This window comes from Gadus morhua, chromosome 15, assembly GCF_902167405.1.
Source record: "Gadus morhua chromosome 15, gadMor3.0, whole genome shotgun sequence".
NCBI classification, from domain to species: Eukaryota; Metazoa; Chordata; class Actinopteri; order Gadiformes; family Gadidae; genus Gadus; species Gadus morhua.
In genome coordinates, this window is record NC_044062.1 from 20,119,492 (window position 1) to 20,147,464 (window position 27,973).

The 27,973-nt window shown below is 48.2% G+C and overlaps 1 protein-coding gene across 3 annotated transcripts in view; it reads right to left on the reverse strand.

The window, feature by feature from the left end:
• The window catches only part of sdccag8 (SHH signaling and ciliogenesis regulator sdccag8), a 49,848-nt gene extending 22,568 nt beyond the window's left edge, over positions 1-27,280 (reverse strand). Inside the window, exons 1-14 of one of the 3 annotated variants that reach the window (XM_030379922.1) lie at positions 27,108-27,280; positions 26,620-26,796; positions 26,347-26,432; positions 26,058-26,171; positions 25,726-25,836; positions 25,435-25,530; positions 25,205-25,269; positions 24,424-24,618; positions 23,823-23,961; positions 23,308-23,460; positions 22,901-23,035; positions 22,114-22,230; positions 21,580-21,722; positions 3,325-3,452 (exon numbers count right to left, since the gene is read on the reverse strand). In XM_030379922.1, coding sequence (XP_030235782.1) covers positions 3,325-3,452; positions 21,580-21,722; positions 22,114-22,230; positions 22,901-23,035; positions 23,308-23,460; positions 23,823-23,961; positions 24,424-24,618; positions 25,205-25,269; positions 25,435-25,530; positions 25,726-25,836; positions 26,058-26,171; positions 26,347-26,432; positions 26,620-26,796; positions 27,108-27,168 — 1,720 coding nt within the window. In that variant the 5' untranslated portion in view covers positions 27,169-27,280. Of the gene's footprint in view, positions 1-3,324; positions 3,453-21,579; positions 21,723-22,113; positions 22,231-22,900; positions 23,036-23,307; positions 23,461-23,822; positions 23,962-24,423; positions 24,619-25,204; positions 25,270-25,434; positions 25,531-25,725; positions 25,837-26,057; positions 26,172-26,346; positions 26,433-26,619; positions 26,797-26,984 lie in introns of all 3 variants that reach the window. The other 2 variants (XM_030379924.1, XM_030379923.1) reach the window with 2 other exon arrangements.
• Between the last annotated feature and the right edge of the window lie 693 nt (positions 27,281-27,973).

The following is a 27,973-nucleotide window of genomic DNA, read 5'->3' on the forward strand; positions in this document are numbered from 1 at the left end:
GAGAGAGACAGCGAGAAAGAGGATGAGAGAGGAAGCGAGATAGAGATGGAGAGAGGGAGGGAGAACGAGAGCGAGGAGGAGGAGGGAGAATAGCAACACATATCTGAAATCATCTACAGGCTGCTGCCCTGTCCACATTTACGCACACAAAACAAACAAACAAACAAACATAAAAAAAAAGATGGAAGGGAAATATAAAAGAATGTGAGGAAGCGGGGATCAGAGAGAGAGAGAGAGAGAGAGAGAGAGAGAGAGAGAGAGAGAGAGAGAGAGAGAGAGAGAGAGAGAGAGAGAGAGAGAGAGAGAGAGAGAGAGAGAGAGAGAGAGAGAGAGAGAGAAAGAGAGAGAGAGAGAGAGGGAGAGAGAGAGAGAGAGAGAGAGAGAGAGAGAGAGAGAGAGAGAGAGAGAGAGAGAGACGGACGGAAGGGTGGAGGAGTAGGGGACAGACAGACGACAGAGTATCACGCTGCATTTCGGAGAGCAAGAAAGCTAATTACCGAGTCGTCTGCCGAGGAGAGGCAGCGACGCAGGCTACTTAAAGGACGCCCCCCCCCCGCACCCACCTCACCCCTCTCTCTCTCTCCCCCCCCCCCCACCCCTCTGTGTCCTGCTGTGCTCTGATGTCAGCTCTCTTTAGACAACACGTGTGCCCGCGGTACACGCCAGAAAACAAACTCTTTGTTTATCCGCGCTGTTCCCCCTCTGCATCCATCACGCCGTCTATCCATCACACACACACACACACACACACACACTTGGCGTACACACACGCACACACAGGCGTACACACACACACAGGCGTAGAGACACACACACACGTACAAAGGCGTATATACACGCACGCACACACACACACACACACACACACACACACACACACACACACACACACACACACACACACACACACACACACACACACACACACACACACACACACACACACAGGCGTACGCACACACACACACACACACACACATACACTCCCACACAAACACACACAGGCGTACAGACACAGACGCATACACACAGATATGCACACACACAGGCAAACAAACAATCTTTGTTCAGCATACCAGCAGGCTGCCTAGTTGTGTGTGTGTGGGGGGGGGGCGGGGGGGGCTCAGGTAAATAAAAAGCGAGAGGATTGAGCGGTAGCACAGGGTGGGGAGGGGGGGAGGGAGGAGAGGAGCGCTATCCAGATGGTGCAACAGATGTGCAGGCAGCAGCAGCAGCAGTGTTAGCGGCGGCGGCGGCTGCGGCAGTGTTAGCGTTAGCGTTGGCTCACTGTGCGCGGGTAGACAGGGAGCTCGGATGCCTTTTCTCTTTCTCCTGCCTCCGCCGCCACCCTCTGCTCTTCCCTCAACCCAGGGTTCAGCACAGCGAGGCGGCTCGCAGCACAGAGGATGTTCAGGACTTCAGAGGGCGGGGGGGGGGGGGGCTTCTTTTTAGCATCTCCATCGTGGTGAAATATCATGTGATATGAGGAGTCTCAGTAAGAGCCTTTGAGCAAAACGATCGTATTGTTTCCAAAATCTGCAAGTTGACATCGAAGCCTGAGAGTCATGGAAGTCAAGTGTCCCTCGGTAATAGAAGCTTTCATCACCGGCGTCTCAAAGGGCTCCGCAGGCTCCGCCTTGAAATGGGATTTGAGAGGAACCTCCTCCAGATTAATGTCATTTTTCAAACCTGTTCCTCATTTCCACGGTCATATGATGGAAAGTTCTGAGTTTGTTCATTATGTTAACATCCAAAATCAAATAAACTAATTCCTCTACAGCAAATTATTTTGTAAGGCAACCACTTGCCCGTGCTGGCGGGCTTCACATCCCAACCAATGATATAATCACATGTTCCCACTCCTGTAAATACTAACGCACAGCTGGCTCAAGTGCTACGTCAATTCGGCACGATCCATACTAATTAGCTCAAATCACCTCCATTAGGGAGATCACCACAAAAAAAGGAGCACTGAAATGTGAAGGATTATTTTCCCTCTGTCTTGAAAGGGTCACAGTCATTTGCCTCATGCCTAGTAGAGTACATGGTACAGTAAATAGTACTGCCTCACAACACACAGCCCTTGTGAAAAATAATCAACTCTGTTGACACCTTGGACCATTGAGGTCATTTTTCCAAATCGTATAATGGGGAATCTAAATCCGTGACCACTGACATCAATGGTTTATTATTTTTCCAACCACACGCGTATGAAGCAGGTTAATGAGAAGTTTCAAATCAACCCCCTCATGACCCGAGAGGTTAGTTTTAAACCGTAATGCTGAGGGTGCTAGCGTAAGACGTTAGTGTTATGTTATGTTAGTGTAAGACGTTAGGGTTAGGTTATGCTAGTGTAAGACGTTAGTGTTATGTTATGCTAGTGTAAGACGTTAGGGTTAGGTTATGCTAGTGTAAGACGTTAGTGTTATGTTATGTTAGTTTAAGACGTTAGTGTTATGTTAGTGTAAGACGTTAGTGTTGTTATGTTAATGTAAGACGTTAGTGTTATGGTAGTGTAAGACGTTAGTGTTATGTTATGTTATTGTAAGACATTAGTGTTATGTTATGTTAGTGTAAGACGTTAGTGTTATGTTATGTGATTGTAAGACGTTAGTGTTATGTTATGTTAGTGTAAGACGTTAGTGTTATGTTATGTGAGTGTAAGACATTAGTGTTGTTATGTTAGTGTAAGACGTTAGTGTTATGTTAGGTTAGTGTAAGACGTTAGTGTTATGTTATGTGAGTGTAAGACGTTAGTGTTATGTTCGTGTAAGACGTTAGTGTTATGTGAGTGTAAGACATTAGTGTTATGTGAGTGTAAGACATTAGTGTTATGTGAGTGTAAGACGTTAGTGTTATGTTATGTGAGTGTAAGACGTTAGTGTTGTTATGTTAGTGTAAGACGTTAGTGTTATGTTATGTGAGTGTAAGACGTTAGTGTTATGTTATGTTAGTGTAAGACGTTAGTGTTATGTTATGTGAGTGTAAGACGTTAGTGTAATGTTATGTTAGTGTAAGACGTTAGTGTTATGTTATGTTAGTGTAAGACATTAGTGTTATGTTATGTTCGTGTAAGACGTTAGTGTTATGTTCGTGTAAGACGTTAGTGTTATGTGAGTGTAAGACATTAGTGTTATGTGAGTGTAAGACTTTAGTGTTATGTTATGTTAGTGTAAGACATTAGTGTTATGTTATGTTAGTGTAAGACATTAGTGTTATGTGAGTGTAAGACGTAAGTGTTATGTTATGTTAGGGTAAGACGTTAGTGTTATGTTATGTTATCATAAGTCAGTGTGAGGGCCCCGGGTGGGGGCCCCTACCCACCCTGGTGCTTGTGCTTCAGGTGCTGCTGCCCTGCCCGCTCCACCAGCTCACTCTCCCGCTGCTGGGCCGACGTGAGGGCGGAGTCCAGGTCCTCACCGTACGCATGCTCAGCGCTGTCCTTCTCCTGCCTGGAGGAGGGGGGGGGGGGGGGGGGGGTGAAGAGAGAGAGAGAGAGAGAGAGAGAGAGAGAGAGAGACCTTCAGCATGTGATTCCCCTGACAGAGAAGGTTTTCAGACAGGTTTTATTGCAGTTCATACCACAGCCTTGTTGAATAGGTATGGGACAATCAACTTGCTATTTCCATGACAACACAAAAACAATATGATCAAAGCGCCGCAGAGGAAAATTGTATTATGCCATACTATATGAGAGAGAGAGAGAGAGAGAGAGAGAGAGAGAGAGAGAGAGAGAGAGAGAGAGAGGGAATAATGGAATGACCGAGGCAGAGACACAGGAGGGGTGGAAGGGTAAAGGAGTCAGGCCCTGCTCAACGCCCAGACCCCTGAGTGATACTGCAGCTGTCCAGTACACACAGGGCACACACAAACACACCCACACGCACAAGCACACAGGGCAAACCCACACCCACACTCACACACAGGGCACACACAAACACACACACACACACACACAGGGCAAACCCACACCCACACACAAACACAAGCACACACACGCCATCACAAGCACACACACTCACACCCACACCAAAACACACATACACAGCAAAGCGGGGAACAGCCCATTACGGCACAGTAAACCCAATAGGCGATGTTTAATGGAGCGATTGCTTAGGATAAAGATGGGGATTGTCATGTGAACAGTGTGCCTCATGCTCCATTAAGGTCCATTACGCCCACAGGTAATCTTGTTGTCACGCAGTCCCCTAGGCCTCCGTCATCTTCTCACTCAACCTGCTCCTCTCCTCAATTGCGCTTTTTTAATGGAAATATTCAGTAGTTGGTGTCGTGTCGTGAACATAACACAAAGCCAATTCACTGAAAGGTGTCAGTAGCACACAGGTACGCGCCCTTTTCAACAGGCTAATTAACGCAAGACAGAGACATTGTTCAATCTCTGGGGGAGAACAAGAACAAACCCTTCTGTTGGCCACGCCTTCGTTGTTCTGTTCCTTTTCTTTTTTTACCTAGACGAGCGTCGTCAGCGCAATTGCGGAAACGGAAACCTACCCGACAACAACGGTGGCAGTGAACCACGGAAAGAGAAGAAGAAGAGGAGACAACAAACAACAAACAGAACTCTTCCTGGAGTCCAAAGGCGCTAATGAAGAGAGAATTCACCAGTTTTAAGTGAAAACTTTTCTTCCCTGCAGAGCTTGGCCGGCATCTCTAAAGTGACCGCGTCTGTCCACTCCAGTTTGTGTGTGTCTGTGCGTGTGTGTGTGTGTGTGTGTGTGTGTGTGTGTGTGTGTGTGTGTGTGTGTGTGAGCATGTGTGTGTGTGCGCATGTGTGTGTTCTCCTGCTGTCCTGCTGTCTGGGGTGTGAAAGCGGGTGGCGGGTTTGCAGGGGACACCAGGAGTGTGTGTGTGTGTGTGTGTGTTTCCCTGTGTGTATCTGTGTGTGTGTGTGAGTGAACCCCCGCTGGGTTTGAACAGCAGTCGGAGCCACCAAAGCACACACCAGCGCCCAGCGGGAGATGGCGGGAAGGTGGCGCCAGCCATTTGGTCCTGCGAGAGGTTCCAGGGGGGCGCGTGTGTGTTAGTGTAGCGGGTGTGCGTGCCGGGGTATGCTAAGTTTGTGTGTACCGTGTGTGTTGAGAAGAAGAGGAGGAGGAGGAGGAGGAGGAGGTGGGGGGGGGGAACGAGGAGGGGGAGGGTGGAGGCGGGGTGGGGTGTTTACCCACCAATTAGCATTAGACAGCGAGCCAGAAAGTTCCAGCAGTGAGGAGAGAAGGGAGGAGGAAGAGGAGGAAGAGGAAGGATAAACTCTGAAGATTTCTGTTTTTCGAGAAAAAATATGGTCGACGAAATGGAACACGACATTTCAATTGTTTGTGTGTGTGTGTGCGTGCGTCTGTGTGTGCACCTGCATTCGTGCATGTGTGTGTCTGCATGGGCGTGTGCGTGCGTGTGTTTTGTATTCAAAAAGCTGTCTATGTTTTTCAGGAGTCAAAAAGAACAAACAGACCAAAAGCTGAACCACTTTTAAAGTGAAACTAAACACTTCATGTCGAAGTCCTCGGCCCAAGTTTGGGTATCGAACGGGGATCTCAGTTTGCGGTTTCTATATTTTAGATGGGAAAGGGCTCCGATACAGTCCAGGGCTGCAGCACACGCTGCGCCCCGACCGTGAATGTTTACTGGGCAGGAGAGCAACAGCAGACCCAGTCCGGAGGCTGAATGTGAGCGGACGTCTGGATGTGGACGATCCCCCCTAGACCGCGGCCTGCCTTCCAGCTAATTGGTAAATGTGCTCTGGGCGGATGCCTGTGGCAGCGCGGCGGGCTGGGGGCCGGGGGGGCTGGATGGATTGGATGTTGGGTCTGTTTGCATTCGCCTGGCCTGGCCGCGCCCCCGGGACAGCTTGGCAGGCCGCTGGCCGCCTTTAGCACGGGCCGCGGGCCGGAGGTGGGCTGCAGGATGGCTGTGGGGCCGCCGCCAGGTACGGGCAGAGGGGATGCTGGGTAAGTGGGCGGTGGCAAAAGGCAGCGGCTGGGCCCGGGGCCTGGCGTGCGGGGCGGGGTTGGGGCGGGGGGGGTCCGGCCGGCTCCGCCTGCCTAAGTGGGCACTATTCAAGCTGTTGCCCATTAGATGTGGGGTGCCAGGGCCCGACCGAGCGCAGCGTTTGCAGCACCCTGTGGTGCGGACGGGACGGCGCGCCAGGAAGCACCAAATGCCGCGTTTTTTGGTGTATGTTTGGGTGTGTGTGTGTGTGTGTGTGTGTGTGTGTGTGTGTGTGTGTGTGTGTGTGTGTGTGTGTGTGTGTGTGTGTGTGTGTGTGTGTGTGTGTGTGTTTCACAAATTGGAGTCAGACGGAGGACTTGGAGCCCCTCGGCCGCGGCAGACGCTGCCGACCGCTGCTCTGGTGACAGAAGAGAGGATTCACAGCCCACCGTCCCAACACACACACACACACACACACACACACACACACACAACACACGCCCTCCCAACAGACCAACACACACACACACAACCTACCAACAAACACACACGCCCTCCCAACAAACACACAACACACGCACAACCTCCCAACAAACCAACACAACACACGCCCTCCCAACAAACACACAACACACACACAACCTCCCAACCAACCAACACAACACACGCCTCCCAACAAACCACCCAAAGAAACGACACAACACACACAAGCAAGAAACTCCCAACAAACCACCACAACACACACACAACCATCAAAATAACCGACACAATGCACACACTGCACGCAAGAACCACCCAACAAACTAACACAAGAACCTCCAAACAAACCAAAACAACACACACAAGAACATCCCAACACACCAACACAACACACACAGCCTCCAAACGAACACACACAACACACAGACACACACAGACACACACACACACACACACACAATGGTGTGGTATACACAAATGCACACACTTTAGTTGTTTGTGCTAAATGTCTTGACAGGTAATGCAGTGTTCAATTGCTTGAAAAGTTTAAAACTAGCCTTTTCCAAACAAAACTGAAAAAAAAAAAGGAAATACATTAAAGCTAATAGAGAGACTAGGCTCAAATGAATGTATGTGTATCCAAAAGTAATGAGATACCTGACCTAACTTCACCATGTAAAGGAAGATGTCTTGGTTTAAAGCTTCAAGTTCAAAGTACAGGGGAATAGCAGTCTTTAAAGAGCTCCTAGCAGAGCAAGCGCCAAGCTGGCAGCAACACTAATAATCATTTATAAGAAGTTAGAGAGGGGGGGGACATATCTTGTATCTTGTATATGCGCTATACACAGCATAAATCATAAAATAAACAACCAATTGGGAATACATTTCACACAGATGAATGCATAAAAACATGGATAACCATTAGGACAGGCTTGAGGCATGATTCAATCTTTCATATTTATATCAGTTATTGTGTTTCAATGGATTCCATTTATATCTTTGATCAAATGAATGTATTGCAAAGTCAGGAGAGAGGAGTGTGTGGGTGTGTCAGAGCATGTGTCAGAGATTGAGAGACATGAAGAGAGAGACTGAGAGAAATCTATAGGAAGAGAGCAAAGGGCATTGTTTCAGCCATTCAGTTACTACCTAATATCATGGAACAAAATAAAATAATGATCTGATAAAATAATCAATTGAACTAAGTAACTTAAGTGGCAATTTTTGTCTGAATCTTCCTTTAATGCAAATAAACAGCATCGACTTCATAAATATAATCGAGACATTCCATCCCTGTGTTTTTGGTGTGGTTAATAAGGACCTTGCATGCCCCACGAGTCAAACACACACACACATCACACACACCTCCACTCCTTTTCCCCGACGGACGAACACCACACACCGCTCTCTCCGCTGATCCAGCCCGAGTGCTCTCCTCTCCGCTCCTATCAGTCTCTGGGCTGCCCAGCCCCTCCCTCCTTCACCCGTCTCTCTCCCTCCATCCCTCTCCCTCTCTCTCTCCACGCCTCCCTCCCACCTATTTCTCCTTTAACTAAACTGGCTGTGTGTCTCTCCATCTGCTGGATCTTCCTTCAGCGGCCCCGCACCTGTTCACACCTCCTCTCCTGTTGGCCACAGTCTCTCTCTCTCTCTCTCTCTCTCTCTCTCTCTCTCTCTCTCTCTCTCTCTCTCTCTCTCTCTCTCTCTCTCTCTCTCTCTCTCTCTCTCTCTCTCTCTCTCTCTCTCTCTCTCTCTCTCTCTCTCTCTCTCTCTCTCTCTCTCTCTCTCTCTCTCTCTCTCTCTCTCTCTCTCTCTCTCTCTCTCTCTCTCTCTGCTGCCAGGCCCATTCCTGGCGCGGTTAGCCTCTCTGTCATTCAATCCATCTGTCCGCGAGTCAACTTTGTTTACAGCGGGTGGCCCGAGCCGGTTTCTCTTCCTCAAGAAGCGGTGTGCCTCCGCCGCCCCCCCCGCCCCCCCCCCCCCCCCCCCCCCCCCCCCCCCCCCCCCCCCCCCCCCCCCCGGCCCCCACCCCCGCATCCACATCCACCCCCACAATCTCCACCACCACCACCACCACAATCTCCACCAACACCCCATCTAGCATCATCAAGGTCAGCAGCGAACCACAAACCTGCCCCATAAAACAGTACACTGCAACTGTTCATATACAACCCCCGCCTCCCCTCGCAAAGCATTATATATATATACCCATATACGCACACACACACTCTCCCCCATAATGTGCATCGTTTGGATCACCACTCTCTTTTGTACACACACCAGATACTCATTAATGGTCCGCACGCACGCACACACACACACACACGCGAATGGAAGTACAGGGCCACAGAGACAGGCACCCAAATAGAGTTGTTCCTCCACAGAGCGGCCATGCCTCTCCCGAGCGCAGAACGGGTTCACTTCAGAGAGACGAGGTAATTAGCCATGGCGGCCTGGCCCTGCGCTTCATCCACCCGCTCTTAAAATACCCGGCTGAAATAATACGGGACAACTTTTAATTGGCACTGATGACGCCGATGCTTTTTAACACATGAGGAGCGGCCTGGCACCACAGACATCTGTGATTATTATTTTCTCTCTCCTCCATTTATATATTCTTTTAGAAATAAACACCGTGCGCATACGTACAATATGCTCCCATATCGCCATCCAACCAGAAGACAACCAAGCCGCCGCCGTGGCCCGTGTCAAATCGTCACGCGACGGAAATAGTGGCGGAGGGAACATATGTGGCGGGGCCACAGGTCGGTCCAACTCCAGCGCCGCCGCCTATTCAGGGCGCAAAACAGCCATCAAACTTTACTTTATAGAAACACATCGGGAATTATACTCCACAACTTGCACCGTGTTAAGACTTTGAGCGAGAGGATGAGCAAATTAAAGCTCCTAAACAGACAAACTCTTTCATTTAGTCCATCATCCATGTCATCCATGGCGAACAGTTATTACAGCTCAGAACAAAAAGGTGTGTGCAGGTACGAGTAAAACTGAAATAAAATTCAATGAAAGAAAAGAAAAACAACAACCAACAGAGACAAGGTCTATTATTTTTTGAAAATCAGAATGTTAGAAGCACAATTCAAAAAGGTTTAATGAGTAGATAAGCCGAAGAAGACGTAAGGGCAAGAGTGTCTGCTTCCCCTGCTCCCAGTCAAGACCCGCCTGTGTGGGAATCCACTTGACACCTTAGACACGCTGGAACACACTCCCCGATCCTAACCCGCAGGTCCACCGCCTCACAAACACACTTACACATGCTAATACATGCATGCACACACACACATCCTAATACATGCATGCACACACAAACAGACACACACTCCCATGCACACACACACACACTCATACGCCCTCGCAAACCTCACCTCACTTGCCTGCACATTGTGCGTACGCTGACAGTCACACATACACACACGCAAACACAAACAATCGCATGCATCTGCAAGCACGCAAACACAAACACAAACACACACACACCTCATTTCAAATCTTCTTCCCCATCGTCCTTCGAGGCTACGCCAACTTTGACAATTTGAGGACTGTCAAATTGCCAGGAAGTGTCGTTTATTATCGCGAAAAACGTACGTATAACAGGTATAACATGGAATAACAAGTATAACAGGTCATCAGGATGCAAGGCATCTGCCGAGTTACTTCCTGCGGTGAAATATAATGTACTATTCTGTCATGGCTGTACCCCCCACCCCCGCCTCCTCCCCCTCCTCCAGCCCCATCATAATGAACCCTCCTCCCCCTGCTCCCCCTCTCTGCGTGGGGGACGTCTGTGTGGTCCTGGGCAGGGGATCAGATGGACCTCTGAAGGGTGGGTGGGTGAGGATGGGAGGAGGCCATTGAGGTAGAAAACAAAGGGAGGCTCTTTAAAAGTCTTTTAAACTCAGCGTGGGGCCGTGGCGCAGACTGGCACTGCCCCATCACAACCCCCCCCCTCCCATCACATGCCACCCCCCCCTTCACACTGCAGCCATCCGTGCCTTTATCCCCCTCTCTCCCCCTTCCCCCCCGCCACCAAGACAACAAGGATGAAAACTGAAACTTAAACCCAAAGGACGTGTCCCCTCTTCCTCTGTAGCCCCTCGTGTGTATCCCCACACACAACCATGGGGCCCAAAACACTCAATGGACGCCCCTATTCTCTCCTCTACCGGTATGTTCTACATCAACCAGCTCAAACCATAACTATCATTTATCGGTTGGGTTATTTGATCGGAAACCAAAATATTCTAAATTTGGTCCAAATTCAAAACTTCGAATCAGTTTGTGTTCTTTACTCATTCATTCATTCATCCCTTCATTGCTCCTCAGGCGCCCTCGTACCGCAGCCCTGAACTCCATATTGTACCGCAGCCTCGCTCTCCATACTGCTGCCGATGTCAATCTGGCTCCATACTGCAATTCAACTCAATCTGTCCTAATGTGACACATTTTAACAAGCAGGGTCTATATTTATGTAGCGGAGGGAAAAGAGAATACTGTAGCTCTCCCTCTCCCTCTCTGCTGTCTACGTGATCGTGTCCTGATACCATCTGCTGAGGCCAGTGCTGCCCTGCTGCCCAGCGGGCACGGCCTGGCACTGCTGGGTCCGCCTGCAAAGGGCAACAGGGGGGGGGGGGGGGGGCAGGATGGAACGAGGGCAAAGAGAAAGGAAAAACGCACACAAGAAGAAAAAAAAACAAATCTGGATACAAGGGATTAACAGAGAGTGGGTATGGTAGGGGGATGAAAGCAAAGGGATGACAGAGGTAGGGGAGGAAGCAAGGGATGGGAGGAGGTGAAGGAACAGAGAGCGCTGGTGTCCTGATGGATATGAATGCTGTGCCTGCCTGCTGGGCTGTGGGCACAGCTTAGAACCACGGATGCTGCCACCTGCACAGCAGGGGCACGCAAAAGCACAGTTGTCCAGATGACACACCGGCACACACACACACACACACACACACACACACGCGCACAGAAACCACTCTCAGCATAAATATCCTTTCATTTGACAAAAGAGACACACCACAGCAGAGACGTCCACAAAAGTTGTGGCGCTGCATGTGTATGCACACCAAAGCATGAAAGAAAAACATCCTTACATTTGATCAACAGATGACCTCTTCAAAGAATAAAATAAAATAATGAATATAATGTAAAACTGCTGGCTCTAGGCTTTCAGATAAAAACTCTTCAGATAAATGCGTGGTGGGTATCAGAAGATTTGACACGGGACTTCAAATGTATTCAGATCCAAACGGTCTATCAAAGGGTCTTCTCAATAACAACAGAGTTTTCAAAGAGTGTGAGTTAGTCTGTGTGAAGTGAGGGCAGAGAACAGATACATGGATAGCTGAGACAGATAGATGGACAGACGGACGGATGCAACTTTGTGTTTTGCTGATCTCCAGTAGTAGTAGTCAGTGTGTGTGTGTGTGTGTGTGTGTGTGTGTGTGTGTGTGTGTGTGTGTGTGTGTGTGTGTGTGTGTGTGTGTGTGTGTGTGTGTGTGTGTGTGTGTGTGTGTGTGTGTGTGTGTGTGTAATGTAGGCCAGTATCCCAGGGCTGATTTGGCTGGGGTGAAAACAGTTGTAGCCGACAGATTTGCCTCCATCTAGCCTGAGGTATCTCAGTCAGCGATCTGTCTCTTCTATTCTCTATCCAGCACCGCAAGATGGATTATCAAGGCTGCATCAACTAAAATCAAGGAAAATAATGTAATACTTTAAGTTGACGGTGTTGGCCTGTATTTAACCTTTTAACGTTGTGAAATAGCCCAATTAGTACATCGAGGAATAATTGCCAAAATCTTTTAATTTGCTCAGACTCTAATATAATTAGGCAAATGATCGATGATGAATCATAAAAAGCTACAAAAAGCTCAGAGAACAACAATCTCATTGTAAGGGTATGGTGCAAATTTGTATACCTGATTACTTGCAAAGAAATAAAGAATTGAATGGAATAAGAAAATAAAGGATTGTGAATTATTTTAATCAAAAAATTATAGAAAACTGAAGCAGTGACTGACTGTACTACTATTTACTAGTACATACAGTCAACATATATAGTATATATGGTTTAAATAATGATATACTACGCTCAATTCTACCTCTACCATCAATAAATACACACTCTCTCATCTTGTACTGTATTCATTTAGAAACGGTTAACTGTTTTCAATTTATAGCTCCACAGTCATTTCAAAGAGGATGTTATGGTACAACTCCACAACAGTACAGAGTCAGTGGAATGTACGACATCAGGAAGGACCGGGACACAAGGAGAGCTGAACATCCTGGAGTAGAGACAGCAGCAGGAACATGTCTTCCTTCTCCGTGCAATACAGAGAGGTAGAAGAAAATGAGTGCAGAGAGAGATAGAGAGAGAGAGGGCAAGAGTTAGATAGAGAGAGAACGAGAGCAGTATTGGATAGATTGAGAGAAAGAGATATAGATGGAGAAGGCAAGAGCGAGATAGAGAGAAGGCAAAAGCAAGATAGTGAGTATGAGCACAATAAAGAGATAGTGAGAGTTAGAGATAGATAGATAGAGATGGAAATAGAGAGAGAGAGTGAGCGAGCAAGCGAGCGAGCGAGAGACAGAACTCCCGACAGCGAGAAGTGAAGAACACTGCAAGGTCTCATCACCAGGCCAACGGGCCCACCACTGTCAACATCATGACACTCCGTTGTGCCTTCACACACACACACACACACACACACATACGCGCACACACATGGCTGGCCGGCGGCCCTCCCAGCTGCCCTATCCGTAACTGTCTGATTAGTTGTGCTAAGCAGCCCCTCCCCTGCCAACCACAGTACCATCTGCTACCAAACAACATGGCTGCCTACCAGACACACACGTGCGCACTCGCGCACACACACACACACACACACACACACGTGCACGCACCACACGTGCCCTTCTACCTGGCGCTGTCCCGCTGCTGTTACATAAAGACACACACATCAAACTTCAGGGCACACGCGTAGCCCAGAGGCAGCAACACTTAACAGTGGCACAAAGGCGTGCGTGCGATTACAATCTAATGACAAACAGCCACAGCCGGGCACAATGTGATGCAGACACACACACACACATAATGAATGCACACAGTTGCAGATTGTGTGTGACGTTGTGTGTGTGTGTGTGTGTGTGTGTGTGTGTGTGTGTGTGTGTGTGTGTGTGTGTGTGTGTGTGTGTGTGTGTGTGTGTGTGTGTGTGTGTGTGTGTGTGTGTGTGCGTATTTGAGTGAGGTGACAGCAGTGTTGTGCCAAACCCAGGTAGATGCGCGCTTGTCTGTGTGTCTGTGTGTGTGTCAGCTGGCAGCACTCTGAAGTTCATTATGCCCCCCGCCCCACACACACACACACACACCCCACCTCCCCTGTGCTACCGCGGCCTGTGCGGCACCTCGGCCCTTTTATTCCGGGCCGTGATTGGACAAGGGCCTCCCGTCGAGTTGGTTTGCAGCAGTTTTGTCGCGCCCAGATTTCGCTCACCGCACAAAGCCAGCCTCTGGCGGGTCGCGGCATCTGCTACCTCCACTTCCTCATTTACACGTCTCCGCCCATGCCCACGCGCACACACACGCACGGGTAGACACACACACACACACACACACACACACTAACACACACATGAACTTAGTTCTCCGCCTTCCCAGATTCAAAGATGGCAAACTATCGCTGCGGAGAGGGGAGGCAGAGGCTTGACGTGTTTAATAGAGTAAATAGAGGAACTTGTGTGAGGAGTCACAGTGGTGCACCTGGAGTTTTGCAAGGACTCCTTGTTTTCTGTCTTTCTCTCATTGCTGTTGTGTCATCCCCACACATGAAGACTATTAGTGGTCATGTAGTGGAACAGAACATGTATCGTCTGAACGCAAAAGGATGATGATTTAAGACACTTCCGCACAATGGGGTGTGAGATGTGTGATTCAGTTGTGTTGGTCAGACAGCGATGTGGTGTTGCTTCATATGGTTGGTTTGAGGGCATTCATCAACACGGCATATCGTGTTGAATGACTGTTGATTGTTCGATCATATTCCAAAAGACCAAGACCATGGCGATGAACTTACATTCTCCCACATCATCCGTTCCTCATAGATATCCAAACAAAGTATCTACCCACAGCTGATTCCCACAGCGCTTAGCTTAGCACCCAAAAAACATTTAAAGGAAAACAAAAAACAAAGAAACAGAAACACCTAAAAGGAGGGAGGAGGGAGTCCAGGAGGGAGGGTGCAGACCTGCAAACACCTCAGAATAAAAAAGGTTACGTGTCAGGGGGGGGAGGGGAATCATCGGTAAAATACTGGAAAGGCAGCAAAACTGCATAAAAAAAATTAAAATCTTAAAAGGAAACTTTCCGGTTCTACGCGATTCACGTGAATGACCCAATTGACCAAGAAAACGGCGATTGACCAATTGACAAAGAAAACGGCGATTGACCAATTGACCAAGAAAACGGCGATTGTCGCCGAAAAGCGAAAAGTTTGCAGGTGTGAGGTGGGTTTAAAGGGATTTCTGAGTTAGGTTGGACTGGGTCCTGGCTTGGGGGAGGGGAGTGGTTAGACCGCTTCCGAGGTGGGGGGACCGGCTGCGCAGCAGGCACGGCCGCCCCAGGTCCGGTAAGAAGTCCTGGAGGTCTGGGGGAGGGAGGAGTCTGCACAGCACAGATCTGGGGAGGGTCTGATTCTAGAGGAGGTCAGAGTGGTTGGAAGGGGGCTGTTATTATCTAGGAGATGAGCAGCGTGTTGAAATGAATCCCGTCTATATCCCGTATATGGGTTTTGAGGACCGGGCAGATGTGGTCTCTCTGTAAGCAGGCAGGGAGCAGAGGTCTTGGGCTTATCGAAGGGTGGTGGGGGTTTTGTTAGTTGAACCCAACAGGATGCTGATGCAGTATTGTAGCCTGGATATAACCAATGTGTGGATGAGATTGTCGGTAGCAGAGAAGGACAGAGAGGGTCGGAGACCGGCTGTTTTGGAGGTGGAGGGTGGGAGTTTTAGTGATCCGGTTAACATTGAAGAAGAATGAGGGGAGGGGGGGGATCAAGGATGGGGGCTAGATTTCAGACCTGGGCAGAGGAGTTGACAGGGCAGCCCTCCAAGGGGTGGAAGAAGTCCTGCATTTCGGCCAACGAGAAGGATTTCTGATTTGTTGCATTGGAGTTGTGAAATGTTTCGTCATCCATATTTTGATATCTGTGAGGCGGGTAGCTAGGCCGAGTGTGTAGCAGCGGGGAAGGTTCTGGTTGAGAGGTATCAGCGGTGTCGATCATAACAGCAGTGGAACAGGAGGCCGGGGCGGCAGGAGTGATGACCGGAGGGGCAGCATGTATGAGGACAAGCAGCGAACCCTTGCCGTGCATGCCGTGTGTGACGGGATTTAGGGGGGGGCGGTTTGCATGCAGATGTTGACTGAAGTCTGTTATTTTCCGTTGAAGAGGTATGACGTGAACGAAGAGATGAGGTGAGGGGTGGTAGAGGGGTGCGGTGGATGAGAGTATAGCATATTTTTGGGGGGGGGGCAGAAGAGGCCAGTCGAAATGGAGGAGTTGAATGGATGATGGATGATGGGGGGGGGGTGGGGGGCAGGCAGGAGGGGGGGGGGGGGGCCTGAGGCCCAGGACGAGGACATGCTGCAGGTATAGCGGATAGGTTTCGATTTCTAAGTGGGTCGGGTGATGCCAGTCGGTGGTGTGTGTCCATATGATGACTAAAATAATGATCAACATAAAGTGATTTCCTTCGTTTATTCAAACAAGAATTAAGATGCAGCCTCATGAAGACGGTGGCTCGGTTGCTAACCTCAGATTACACATCCCTGCGTGGTCCAAAGCCCATCACACATGAACCCACACGCACACACACTGTCTGCCGTGCGAGGAATTTGTGAAGTTATGCTGGGCAGTTTTTCGCGGGGGGCTCGAGGGATCTCTGATCACGACAGAGGGAGAGAAAAAGGGGGATGAAGGGAGAAAGGAAGAGAGAGGGAGAAAAAAATAGACAGGAACAAACAAACAAAACAAATGTGGTAAAGCCCTCTGCTAGGCTGGGGCCCAGGACTGTGCACGGATGTGTGTGCGCAAATGTGTGTGTGTTTCTGTGAGTATGACTGTGTGTATGTGTCTATGTGTGCGCCTGTGTCTGTGTGCGCCTGAGTGTGTGTGTGTGTGTGTGTGTGTGTGTGTGTGTGTGCCTGTGTGTGTCTGCGCCTGTGTGTGTGTGTGTCTGTGTCTGTGAACAGAGTGCCGAGGATTAGGATGAATCCTGAGCTGTCCAACTCACAGCTGGCTGATGATCCTGTTGAACACCAGCCGCCATGGGAGCCCCAGGGCTCCTGCACGCACGTGTGTGTGTGTGTGTGTGTGTGTGTGTGTGTGTGTGTGTGTGTGTGTGTGTGTGTGTGTGTGTGTGTGTGTGTGTGTGTGTGTGTGTGTGTGTGTGTGTATACGATGCCTGATGCGTGTGTGTGGTTTCAACTCCCAATTCCAAAAATAAGTTAATATATCTATTATAGGATGCATGCGATGCATGTGTCTGAATACAGTTATTATATTATGATATAGGGAAGTTGTACAAAATCTGGTGTAACTTTGTGTGCTTCTGTTATCAGAAATCAAACCATGGTCACTGTTTAAAGGCCGATCTGATAATTGCAGTCCCCGAGAGAGAGAGAGAGAGAGAGAGAGAGAGAGAGAGAGAGAGAGAGAGAGAGAGAGAGAGAGAGAGAGAGAGAGAGAGAGAGAGAGAGAGAGAGAGAGAGAGAGAGAGAGAGAGAGAGAGAGAGAGAGAGAGAGAGAGAGAGAGAGAGAGAGAGAGAGAGAGAGAGAGAGAGAGAGAGAGAGAGAGAGAGAGAGAGAGAGAGACTGTGGCCAGGACTAAGGGAATCAAAGAGCTGCCTGAGAAAGCTTGTCCTACAACTGCCTCCCAGCTACATACACCAACACACGCACGCACACACAGATGCCACTGTAGATACAAAGATTGGTGCAGGGGATGAACAGCAGGAACAGAGAGGCATGCATCTCATTGAACTACATAACCCCAGAAGGTCCACAGATGGACACAGTGAGCGAGAGAGAGAACAAGGGAAACACAGAGAGACGGAGAGAGACAAACGAAAGATCAACATCCGGCTGCGTCCCGTGTGTCCTGATTCAGGTACATTTCAGAAAAGTGATGGATATTTTCATTGGGAATTTGAGCTCTGAACATGTTTTGTAGAAAATGAGGGCCTGAATTCAATACAATGTTAATGTATGTTGATAATACAAATGTCATCATTTCAGATGCTGCTACACCAACTGCGTGCACCCAAAGCAGTATCCCACCTTGTTGACATTATCATAAGACGCCGTCTGCGAGTGTGAGAGATGGCTGATACAGAGGCAGGTGTCATAAAGAACAGATATTCTCAGAGCATTCCACTCATTCAGCGCCAAACAGATCGCTATGGCTTTTCTAAGAGATTACACTCAAATTACAGCTCTTAATTCTTGCCTTCAGCGCTGGCTCTTCATTAAACCAATCAAGAGCCAGTAACCCCAATTGCAACAGGTTGAGCTACCTACCACTCCTGACTGAGGGGGGCGCCAGAGGACTCTCTCCAACATACCAAATGTACACCAGCTAGGCTAGAGGAGTCAACACACAGAACATAATGACCAGAGACCAGCTAGGCTATAGGAGCCCACACACAGACCGTACTGACCAGAGACCAGCTAGACTATAGGAGCCCACACAGACCGTACTGACCAGAGACCAGCTAGACTATAGGAGCCCACACACAGACCGTACTGACCAGAGACCAGCTAGACTATAGGAGCCCACACATAGACCGTACTGACCAGAGACCAGCTAGACTATAGGAGTCAACACACAGACCGTACTGACCAGAGACCAGCTAGACTATAGGAGTCAACACACAGACCGTACTGACCAGAGACACGCAAGACTAGAGGAGTCAACACACAGACCGTACTGACCAGAGATCAGCTAGACTAGAGGAGTCAACACACAGAACGTACTGACCAGAGACCAGCTAGACTATAGGAGCCCACACACACACCGTACTGACCAGAGACCAGCTAGACTATAGGAGCCCACACTCAGAACATACTGACCAGAGATCAGCTAGACTATAGGAGCCCACACACAGACCGTACTGACCAGAGACCAGCTAGACTAGAGGAGTCAACACACAGAACGTACTGACCAGAGACCAGCTAGACTATAGGAGCCTACACAGACCGTACTGACCAGAGATCAGCTAGACTAGAGGAGCCCACACACAGAACGTACTGATCAGAGGCCAGAGACCAGCAAGACTAGAGGAGACTACAATTCTAAATAAATTAGAGCATATTAATACCTTACTGTGCCATTTAAAATGAAGACTTTGTAAGGGCAGCTTGTAATAAGGATTTGGTTCAACTCAACCTAAAATAACTTTCAATTTAAATAATTTTCGAATCATTTGGATCCTGATAATGAGCTCATAAATCGATCAAAACTTACAGAAATAGAAGTACACCTTCTTCCATTTTAAACATCTAGTCCACAAAAAAAACGAATAATGATGCAAATGATAATAGGGACTTATTAGTAGGTAGAATAAAGTGCGGTTTTGTGTGGATGGAGGGGTAGTTGAACCCTATTGATGGGGCTTTCGGGATTTGGGGTGTATTTACCGTTCACCATTTAGTTGTACGTATCCAACATTTCAAGTCAACACATTTTGTGTAAGTATAATGAAACTACGTACGTTTTAAGGCAAATGCAGCTCATACAAATAACAAACCAATTGATTTAATATTGCATGAATTTTGCGGCCCTGACTATGTGACACATAAGCAGCATCTTACGTATATTAACACTGCCACATTAACACGGCCAGGGGTATAGACTTAAAGGCAGAAACCAACGAGCCAGACACAATGCGAAGTAGACAGGCCAATCGGATTGTAGTGTGTATGTGGGTGCAAGTTTGCATAGTTTATCACTGTATTTGATGCTGGCTTACCCACACTGGTTCTATTTACATTTCCCAAAAGTTACTCTGTCGCCAAGTGCTGCCTTCCCATCCAGTCACTTCAGCAGCAGGTCAATGGTAGCGTACGGAGGATATGTGACGAAAGGTGATTCTTCTGTGCTTCTTTATTGCGTTTTAAACTTGTAGAATCAGAAAATATCGATTTTATTCTGTGATGTTTGAATTTTGTTTCTCAAAATTGAAACCAGCATTTCCAGCTGTTTGACTCAGCTGGAGATGCTGACCATATTAACTCAGAATAGAGATATATCTATGTGTAGCCATTGAAAGCTCTGCTGTTCAGTGGTAATGGACCAAATTGAATTTGATTGCCTGTACGCTAAGCCAAGTCGACAGCTGTCAAACATCGATGAACATGAAGGCAGATTATACTATGAACTCTCTGATCAAACACACACACACACACAAATGCACACACCCACACCCCCACACACACACACACACACACACACACACACACAAACTCCTTCATAGTGGAAAAAATGGTTTACATCACTACAACAGGTCAAAGTCATCATGTTGGCTCATCAATAAGCATGTCACTCCACAGCTGGTTTGAGCACACACACACACACACACACACACACACACACACACACACACACACACACACACACACACACACACACACACACACACACACACACACACACACACACACACACACACACACACACTCCGCCTCACAGTGCACGCGGCAGTGCGCCATGCCACCGATGTGTTATAGCTGGCCGGCTGACAGACAAACGCACTTAAACACAGATCAGAGCCGGGAGCACCAGTGGACACACACACACACACACACACACACACACACACACAAAAACACAAAGTGTGCACAACACACGCACACATCCGGGCAGACACCACCGCACACTTCTCTCCCGCCGCCTCGGGCACGGCGGGGCTCCACCACCACATCTGTGCCCATCTCAGACACCTCGGCAGAGGGCTGCGGGGGTGAGAGAGGGCCCTGGGCGTCTGGCAGGGGCCGCGCCGCCCCGGCACTGGCAGCCAGCGAGGGAACATCAGCCAGCGGAGGGAGGGAGGGAGGGAGGGAGGGAGGGAGGGAGGGGCGGGTGGGAAGAAAGATGGGAGGAATAAAAGAGGAGGGGGGGGGGGGGGAGGGGGGGGAGAGAGCAGCCAGAGAGGAATAAAGGACAGTTGACAAAACGGGCATAAGAGGAAAGAGGCCTGAGAGAACAAAGATGGGCAGAGGTCAATGGAGAGGACCAGAGAGCCATGGATGACAGACTGCAGGTTAGCGTGAGCGGGTGAATCAGAAGACAGAGGGAGAGCGAGGGATGAGTGGAAGGAGGAGAGAGGCCGGTAGTTCCCGCGGCGACGGCGGGTACAGGGCACAGGCAGGTGGCCTCCAGGCCAGGCTGTCCAGCGAACGCCGGCCTGCACCGTCACAGTGTGTGTGTTCGGCAAAGTGTGTGAGTGTGTGTGTGTGTGTGTGTGTGTGATTTGGTGTGCTCTCGCCAAGGACAGAAGATGGAAACCTGCCGCCATTTTGGCTCTGCTGGAGCTGTTGCTGGACTGGGTACTGTCCTGATGGTACACAGAGCACGGCGCATTTGTGTGTGTGTGTGTGTGTGTGTGTGTGTGTGTGTGTGTGTGTGTGTGTGTGTGTGTGTGTGTGTGTGTGTGTGTGTGTGTGTGTGTGTGTGTGTGTGTGTGTGTGTGTGTGTGTGTGTGTGTGTGTTCTGAATATGTCTGTTTGTGTGTGTTCTGAATAATGTCGTGCCGTGGCTAACAGGATTAGAGGTGACCTGGTGAGGTCCAGTCGGTACCACGACCATGGCCCAACAGCGTTTGTTAGTGCGAGTGTGCACGTGTGTGGCTATTATAATAGGATTAGCCATTACCTGGAGCGGTACAGTTGGTATGCTGGTCTGAACTGGGCTGGAATGGGCTATGCTGGGGGTGGACAGAGGGGAAACGTGTGTGTGTGTGTGTGTGTGTGTGTGTGTGTGTGTGTGTGTGTGTGTGTGTGTGTGTGTGTGTGTGTGTGTGTGTGTGTGTGTGTGTGTGTGTGTGGTGGCACGTATAATAGGATTAGGTACTACCTGGTGAGGTGCAGTTGGCGCTGGGCATTTGCCAGCTGTTCTGCCAGGCTCAAGGCTTCGGTCTGCCATTGGCTCCCATCCTTTTGGACCGCCTCCAAGCGATGTTGACAGCCAACCAGCACAGAGCTCAGCTTCTCCACTTCCTGTCCCACAGAGAGAGAGCAGGGGGGGGGAGGCGAGGTGAGAAAGCCTTACACAACAAGGCCCCGTATGCCCTTTTAAACAAACACACACCCTAAAACGGCTTCAGCCACTAAAACCATGACCAGGTCACTGGAAATTAATGTAAATCGATCCCACAGCAACGTAGATGACATAACATATCCATTCAGCAGTGCCTTTACTTTCATTATTTGTTCATAAGCTGCATGTTATACACAATACTTTAGCAAATTAAAACTTTAGGTTCAAACACTCAAGTGGTTAAATCCCAAAAAAATATTTTATAATAAATAACGCATCCGCCTCTCAAGTTCTGATTGTCCGAAGTAGAAATGTCGAGAGTTTTGACACTGCCAGACATCGCTGAGCCACCTGCGAGGAGCGCTCCGTCTGTCTGGACGTCTTGGTGGCCAGCTCTCTCAGCTCGCTCTCCGTCTCCTTTCTCTTCATCACGGCCTGGCTCAGCTGGTACCGCAGGTCCACACACATCTGAGAGGGAGTCATAGGGGCCTGGTTTATATGGACCCATTCAGACACTGACCAATGTGTACTTCACAACATAACAGGTTGGTTGTGAAAGGGCTGCCAGATCTTTAGAGGAGAACAAGCAATGTCAGCTATCAAGAAAAGCTGCACATGGTTGATGCTTTAATTCAGATTATCTCCTTAGTTATTAAACCTGGAAAACAATCCTTAAAAAACAAATAATTGAATGATTAAAAAGTATAATTTATGTTCATAATGTTGAAACACCAATATAAGCCTATCACTGGTTATTTTGATCGACTCTAAAAGTAGAAAATCGGACTTGAATTTAGGCAGGCTTTTGATGCCACCTAGTGGTGAACACAATGAGCAGTGGTACGATCCTGATCTTGTCCTTGAATCGAAGATTTTACCTTTTTCCCTACAATATTAGTCTACAATGAAAGGAAATTGTTATTATTTTTCTAAATGATTAATTGAGGAAGCCGCACATGAAGACACATTAAAGCATATCATCTTACAAAACCTAAATAAAACACTGTGATCGCTACCTTAACTCAGTGAAGTATGTAGAATTATACAATTCTACATACGTATTCACATTATTGAATTTCTATTCAAACCAAACATAATTTAATATTGTAATTTCTTCTTTCAAAAAACCATTGAGTACCGTGGTGCTCTCTTGTTCCTGATTTGTCAGTTTTCGGAGGGTGTCTTCAAGCTGATTGGTCAGTGAAGTTCTCTCTCTGTTTGCTCGATCAAGTTGTCCCTCCAGTTCAGCTACTTGCTGGGAAAGATTTGACACCTGACACACACGCAAACACACAGACACACGCACACACACACAGACACATACACACACACACCTCATGACTCACTCCCTCAATTAACAAACAACCTCACTCAAACAAACACAGGTCTGCCAACACACCTGTTTTTAAGGATTACTCGACTATTACTGCCGATGACATCATCCAGGACTCATCAAAGCCAAACAAAACTGGCAATGGGTGTTTCTGCGGTATCGGCCTGAGTAATGTGCCCACTCGTTACGAAGGAGGAGGAGGTGGAGCTTACCGTTTGCCCCAGCTCCTCCCTCTCCCTGCGGGCTTCTCCGCGGGCCTCCTCCCTGGCCTCCGCCAGCCTCTCCTGCAGGCCCTGCGCCTCCCTCTCCAGCCGCTCCCTCTGCCGACCAAGCTCCCTGGACAGCTGCTCACACTGCAGCTCCACCTGCACGCACACACACACACGCACACACACACACACACACACACACACACACACACACACACACACACACACACACACACATCAGAGATCACTAGGTGGCAGCATATGACCTCAGTTCTCATTAGGTTTGATGTTTGTGTTCAGGCTACCGGAGGACCTGGGGACACATGTGTATAGAAAGATATGAGGACAAGGACCTTTTAGTGACTGTGAAACATTATTTTCTGCGTGTGTGTGTGTGTGTGTGTGTGTGTGTGTGTGTGTGTGTGTGTGTGTGTGTGTGTGTGTGTGTGTGTGTGTGTGTGTGTGTGTGTGTGTGTGTGTGTGTGTGTGTGTGTGTGTGTGTGTGTATGGGCCCTTACCTGGGCCTTATGCAGGTTGGCCTCCTCTGCCACCTCCACGGCCTGTTTGACCTGCAGACAGGCGGACCACTCCCTCTGCTGGGCCTCTTCCTGACTGGCCCGCACGGCCCGCAGCGCCACCAGCACCTCGTCACGCTCCCTTAAGACACACACTCAGAATCAGGTTGTGTTTTTAACCAGGCGGACTGGGAACAATGCATTGTGTTCCATATATTACTCCTCTAAATGTGTAACTCCTGCCTTTGGTTAAGTGTTTTACCATGTAACGTTCTACATGGCACTCACTAAAGCCCTCACAAAAGAGGGCTAACCACATTACTTTTTAAGCATTATGGATCAAATTCAAACAAATTAATAATAATTCAAATCAAATCAATAAAAAAGGTTTGTGCTAATGATGGCCTACAGACTCACTTTTCCGTTATTACTCATGAATATAGCATATGAAACGTCTTAATAAAGAATTTGATAAAACTGAAGATACGAAAATGCAACGCAAACGCTGACGTTGGCAATAGTGTGCGTTTCAAACTATCCACGTTTAAATATGCGATCACATTGCATGCGTGTGTGTGTAGGGGCGGGTTCCCCTCTGACTGACTTGGTGAGCCTTTCGATGGCCTGCACGTGCACGTTGGTGTGGGTCTCCGCCATGACGGCCTCGTGTTGGGCACACTTGAGACACAGGCCCCCGACGCGAGGGGCCCCGGCGCTCAGCTTGGCGGCCTGTGCCTCCCGCTGTCGAAGGCGGCTGGTCGCCTCCTCACACCCCCTCTGACACCCCACCAGCTCTCTCCTAGGCCCCCCGGGAACAAGAGGGACAGGATGAGAGGAGAAATGAGGTAACAGTGGGAGACGGACTGATGGTGGATTTACTTTATTGACTTCCCTTATTCCTACATGGATTAATAAAGTGCATACTTGATTTAATGTGATTACGACGTTTCGCAGATTCTTTTATCCAAAGCGGCGTACAGTGCATTCAGAGAGGGGTCAGTTAGCAGCGGGTAAGGGTTAGGATGCCTACAGATAGACTGATGGCACCAAGTTTGACGCTAAATGACTCTTTTTGATTGTATCACCAAGTCTGAGTGGGCAGGCATGACATTCCAACTATGAATAATAATGGCAGTTAAATGGAGGCTCAAAATACTCCCACTGTACCAAGCATGTGTTCAATTACTGATGATTGCCTTAATATTTTATATGCTAATGTACATGATTAATATGTTTAGATACAAATACATTACCAGCTATACACAAGGTTTTTCTCAAGGAGTATCTTGAATAAGATAACGTTTAATCAAATGCATGATGCAATGCACAAAGCGACCCTACTTTGGGGCTAGTGAAATGTAGCTTTGGGGCAATGATTTACTGACCTTAGAGAGGTGACCTGATCCTCCAATGTTTCAGTCTGGGCCTGGTGCAGTGCCTTCAGCTGCTCCTAAACCATCAGTATGTAACAAACACACAGACACACGCACACACGCACTCACGCACATACACACACATTTACTCTGAGACATTGAAACCTACTATGGTTTGTGAAGACCTGGGTACTGATAGGAGTTTCGAGATGACTAACAGAGGAATCTTTATGTCACCTCACCAGTTCCTTCTTCCATGTTTGGTCATCAATTCCCTGAGACGACCTGTTGCCTGGGGTTGATCCTGTATGACCTCTGATCCCTGGAGATTCATTGCACTGAAAAACAAGGAAGCAATCAAAGCAGGGTGATGATGCTGTCACTAAAGATGCATAAATGTTCATTATTCGGTATATCACTCCATCATGATAATCACTGGAAGACCAGAGGCACCACCGGCGCTGTCAGTTTTCAGCCTCTCAACACTCTCAAACACACACACACACACACACACACACACACACACACAGTACCTTTGACTCTAGCACTGTCTTGTCCATCAGTGTTTTATTCAGGCTGGATTGCAGCTTCTCATTCTCCACCACAACCACCCGCACCCTCTGCTTAACCCCCTGGACCTCCTCCTGAACACACACACACACACACACACACACACACACACACACACACACACACACACACACACACACACACACACACACACACACACACACACACACACACACACACACACAAATTAGATCCCCAGGCCACCAAGGAACAGGGTGCATCACTGAGTACCGACCATTGACACACACATAAAGACAAACCTTCCTGATCAATACATACAGTTCCCAAAACCCACCTTGCAGAATTTGACCTCGGCCTCCAGATGCTGGATGTACTCTGATTGGTTGTAAATGATTGGGACTAAATCCTGAATGGCAGTCATTCCTGAGCCACCCTCCCCCTGTGGGAGCTGTCGTCAGGACACATATGGAGGACACAAAACAAGCTGATATACAGGTGGTAGACATGGGGAGAATGGGGACTTATGGGAAATCATATTTGACAAAGACCTTTGAGGAAAGCATGTCTTTGAGTAGAGGCAGGAAGATGCTTTACTTTAAGCTGGGTATGGGAACGATTGTTACCTTGGAGGGAGAGTATCTCTGTGATGTAGAAAGAGGAGGAGATGTTTCCTTTTGCTGCTTCATTAGGAAGGTCCTCAACTGGTTGACTAGGGGACACACAACCACACACACAAAATTCCTATTTTGAACCAATACACCAAAAAGTGTGTCAATGGGTGAACTATTAGTACTAGAAAATTATGTGCCGTGATATACCCAGTACATCTTGGCAGTGATTGTACCACGATCAGCTCATGGATGGATGAAAGGCTATAACCAGAAGTCACCATTCACCTGCTTCGCTCTGGGATCTTTTGCTCCACGAAGCATCCTCCTTTCCCCCCGATGCACTGCGGGGTCCACTGCTTGACCCTGCGGTGCTTGCATCCACCACTTCCGATTCCTCCTCCTCCCCGTGCTTTTGCTGCGACAGAGTACTGCTCAACTGCTGGATACTGCGATTAGCCCGTTCTGAAAAAACACCAAGAAATCATTATCATGCATGTTGAGGGCATCTGTTTTCGTATTCACATGCTCTGATGCATCGGCCAGCAGATCAGAAAGCCAACAACAGGTGGTTTGAGTTACTGGATTTATGGCGGAAAGCGCTTTGTGGCTTCGTTCCCATGCATTTTTTTTCTTTTTCCAGACATTGTCACCTGGTATGGGGTTCCGTTAAATGATCAGTTATTGCAATGAGAAGATATGAGAATAGATATGAACAGTGCGATATGAGCTTTATCCCCAGACGTTGTTCCTGAATTTAGTTGGCTACATTGTACCTCTAAGCTTTTTCTGGTAATCGGAAAGCTCGTCTTCCTCATCAGAACCCAATGGTTTCATTGTTTGATTTAACAGATATGCAATATAAAGTCAACGGTGTCGTTTCCATCAACAACTTTTGAAGAGCCAATATTGTCAACGGTTCAAGGATAATATCCTCGATTCTTAAACATTGTTGGCGGAAGGCGGTGCTTGCCATCGCTGGAGGACTTGTCTTATAACTGCACCGAACTGCCGAGCCGAAACTTGTAGAAAGACCAAGCGCTCCTCTGAGTCACCATCTTTACTTCCGTAAACACAAGGCTGCTCAGCGAACACTGGAATTGTAGTTCTTTGTATTCGCCTTGTAGTTCTATGTTTAAAAGAGCTGCGTTTCTTCTGCCACAGTGTGGTCAATATTGTTTACAGCATGCATCCAGCTTGTTAATAGCATTTTAAATTAATCATACACATTTCATTAAGGTGTATGTCTCATGATATAGGCTTATAAAACATAATAATAATACACACACACCCCACTGTGTGTGTGTGTGTGTGTGTCTGTGTGTGTGTGTGTGTGTGTGTGTGTGTGTGTGTGTGTGTGTGTGTGTGTGTGTGTGTGTGTGTGTGTGTGTGTGTGTGTGTGTGTGTGTGTGCGTGCGTGCGTGCGTGCGTGTGTGTACTGATAAATAAGTTGTTTGAATGTGTGAAGTATGTAGCAACAAATGATTAGAGTGACATTATGAGATTCTGCATGTGAGCATACTGGAAGCATGCGTGCAATTGCGCTGTGTGTGTGGGGGGGGTGGGGGCGTATGGAGGTAGATTTGTGTCTTTATTATGCAATCAAAAATAATAGGTTTGAGAGCAAAACTTTTCACACTGC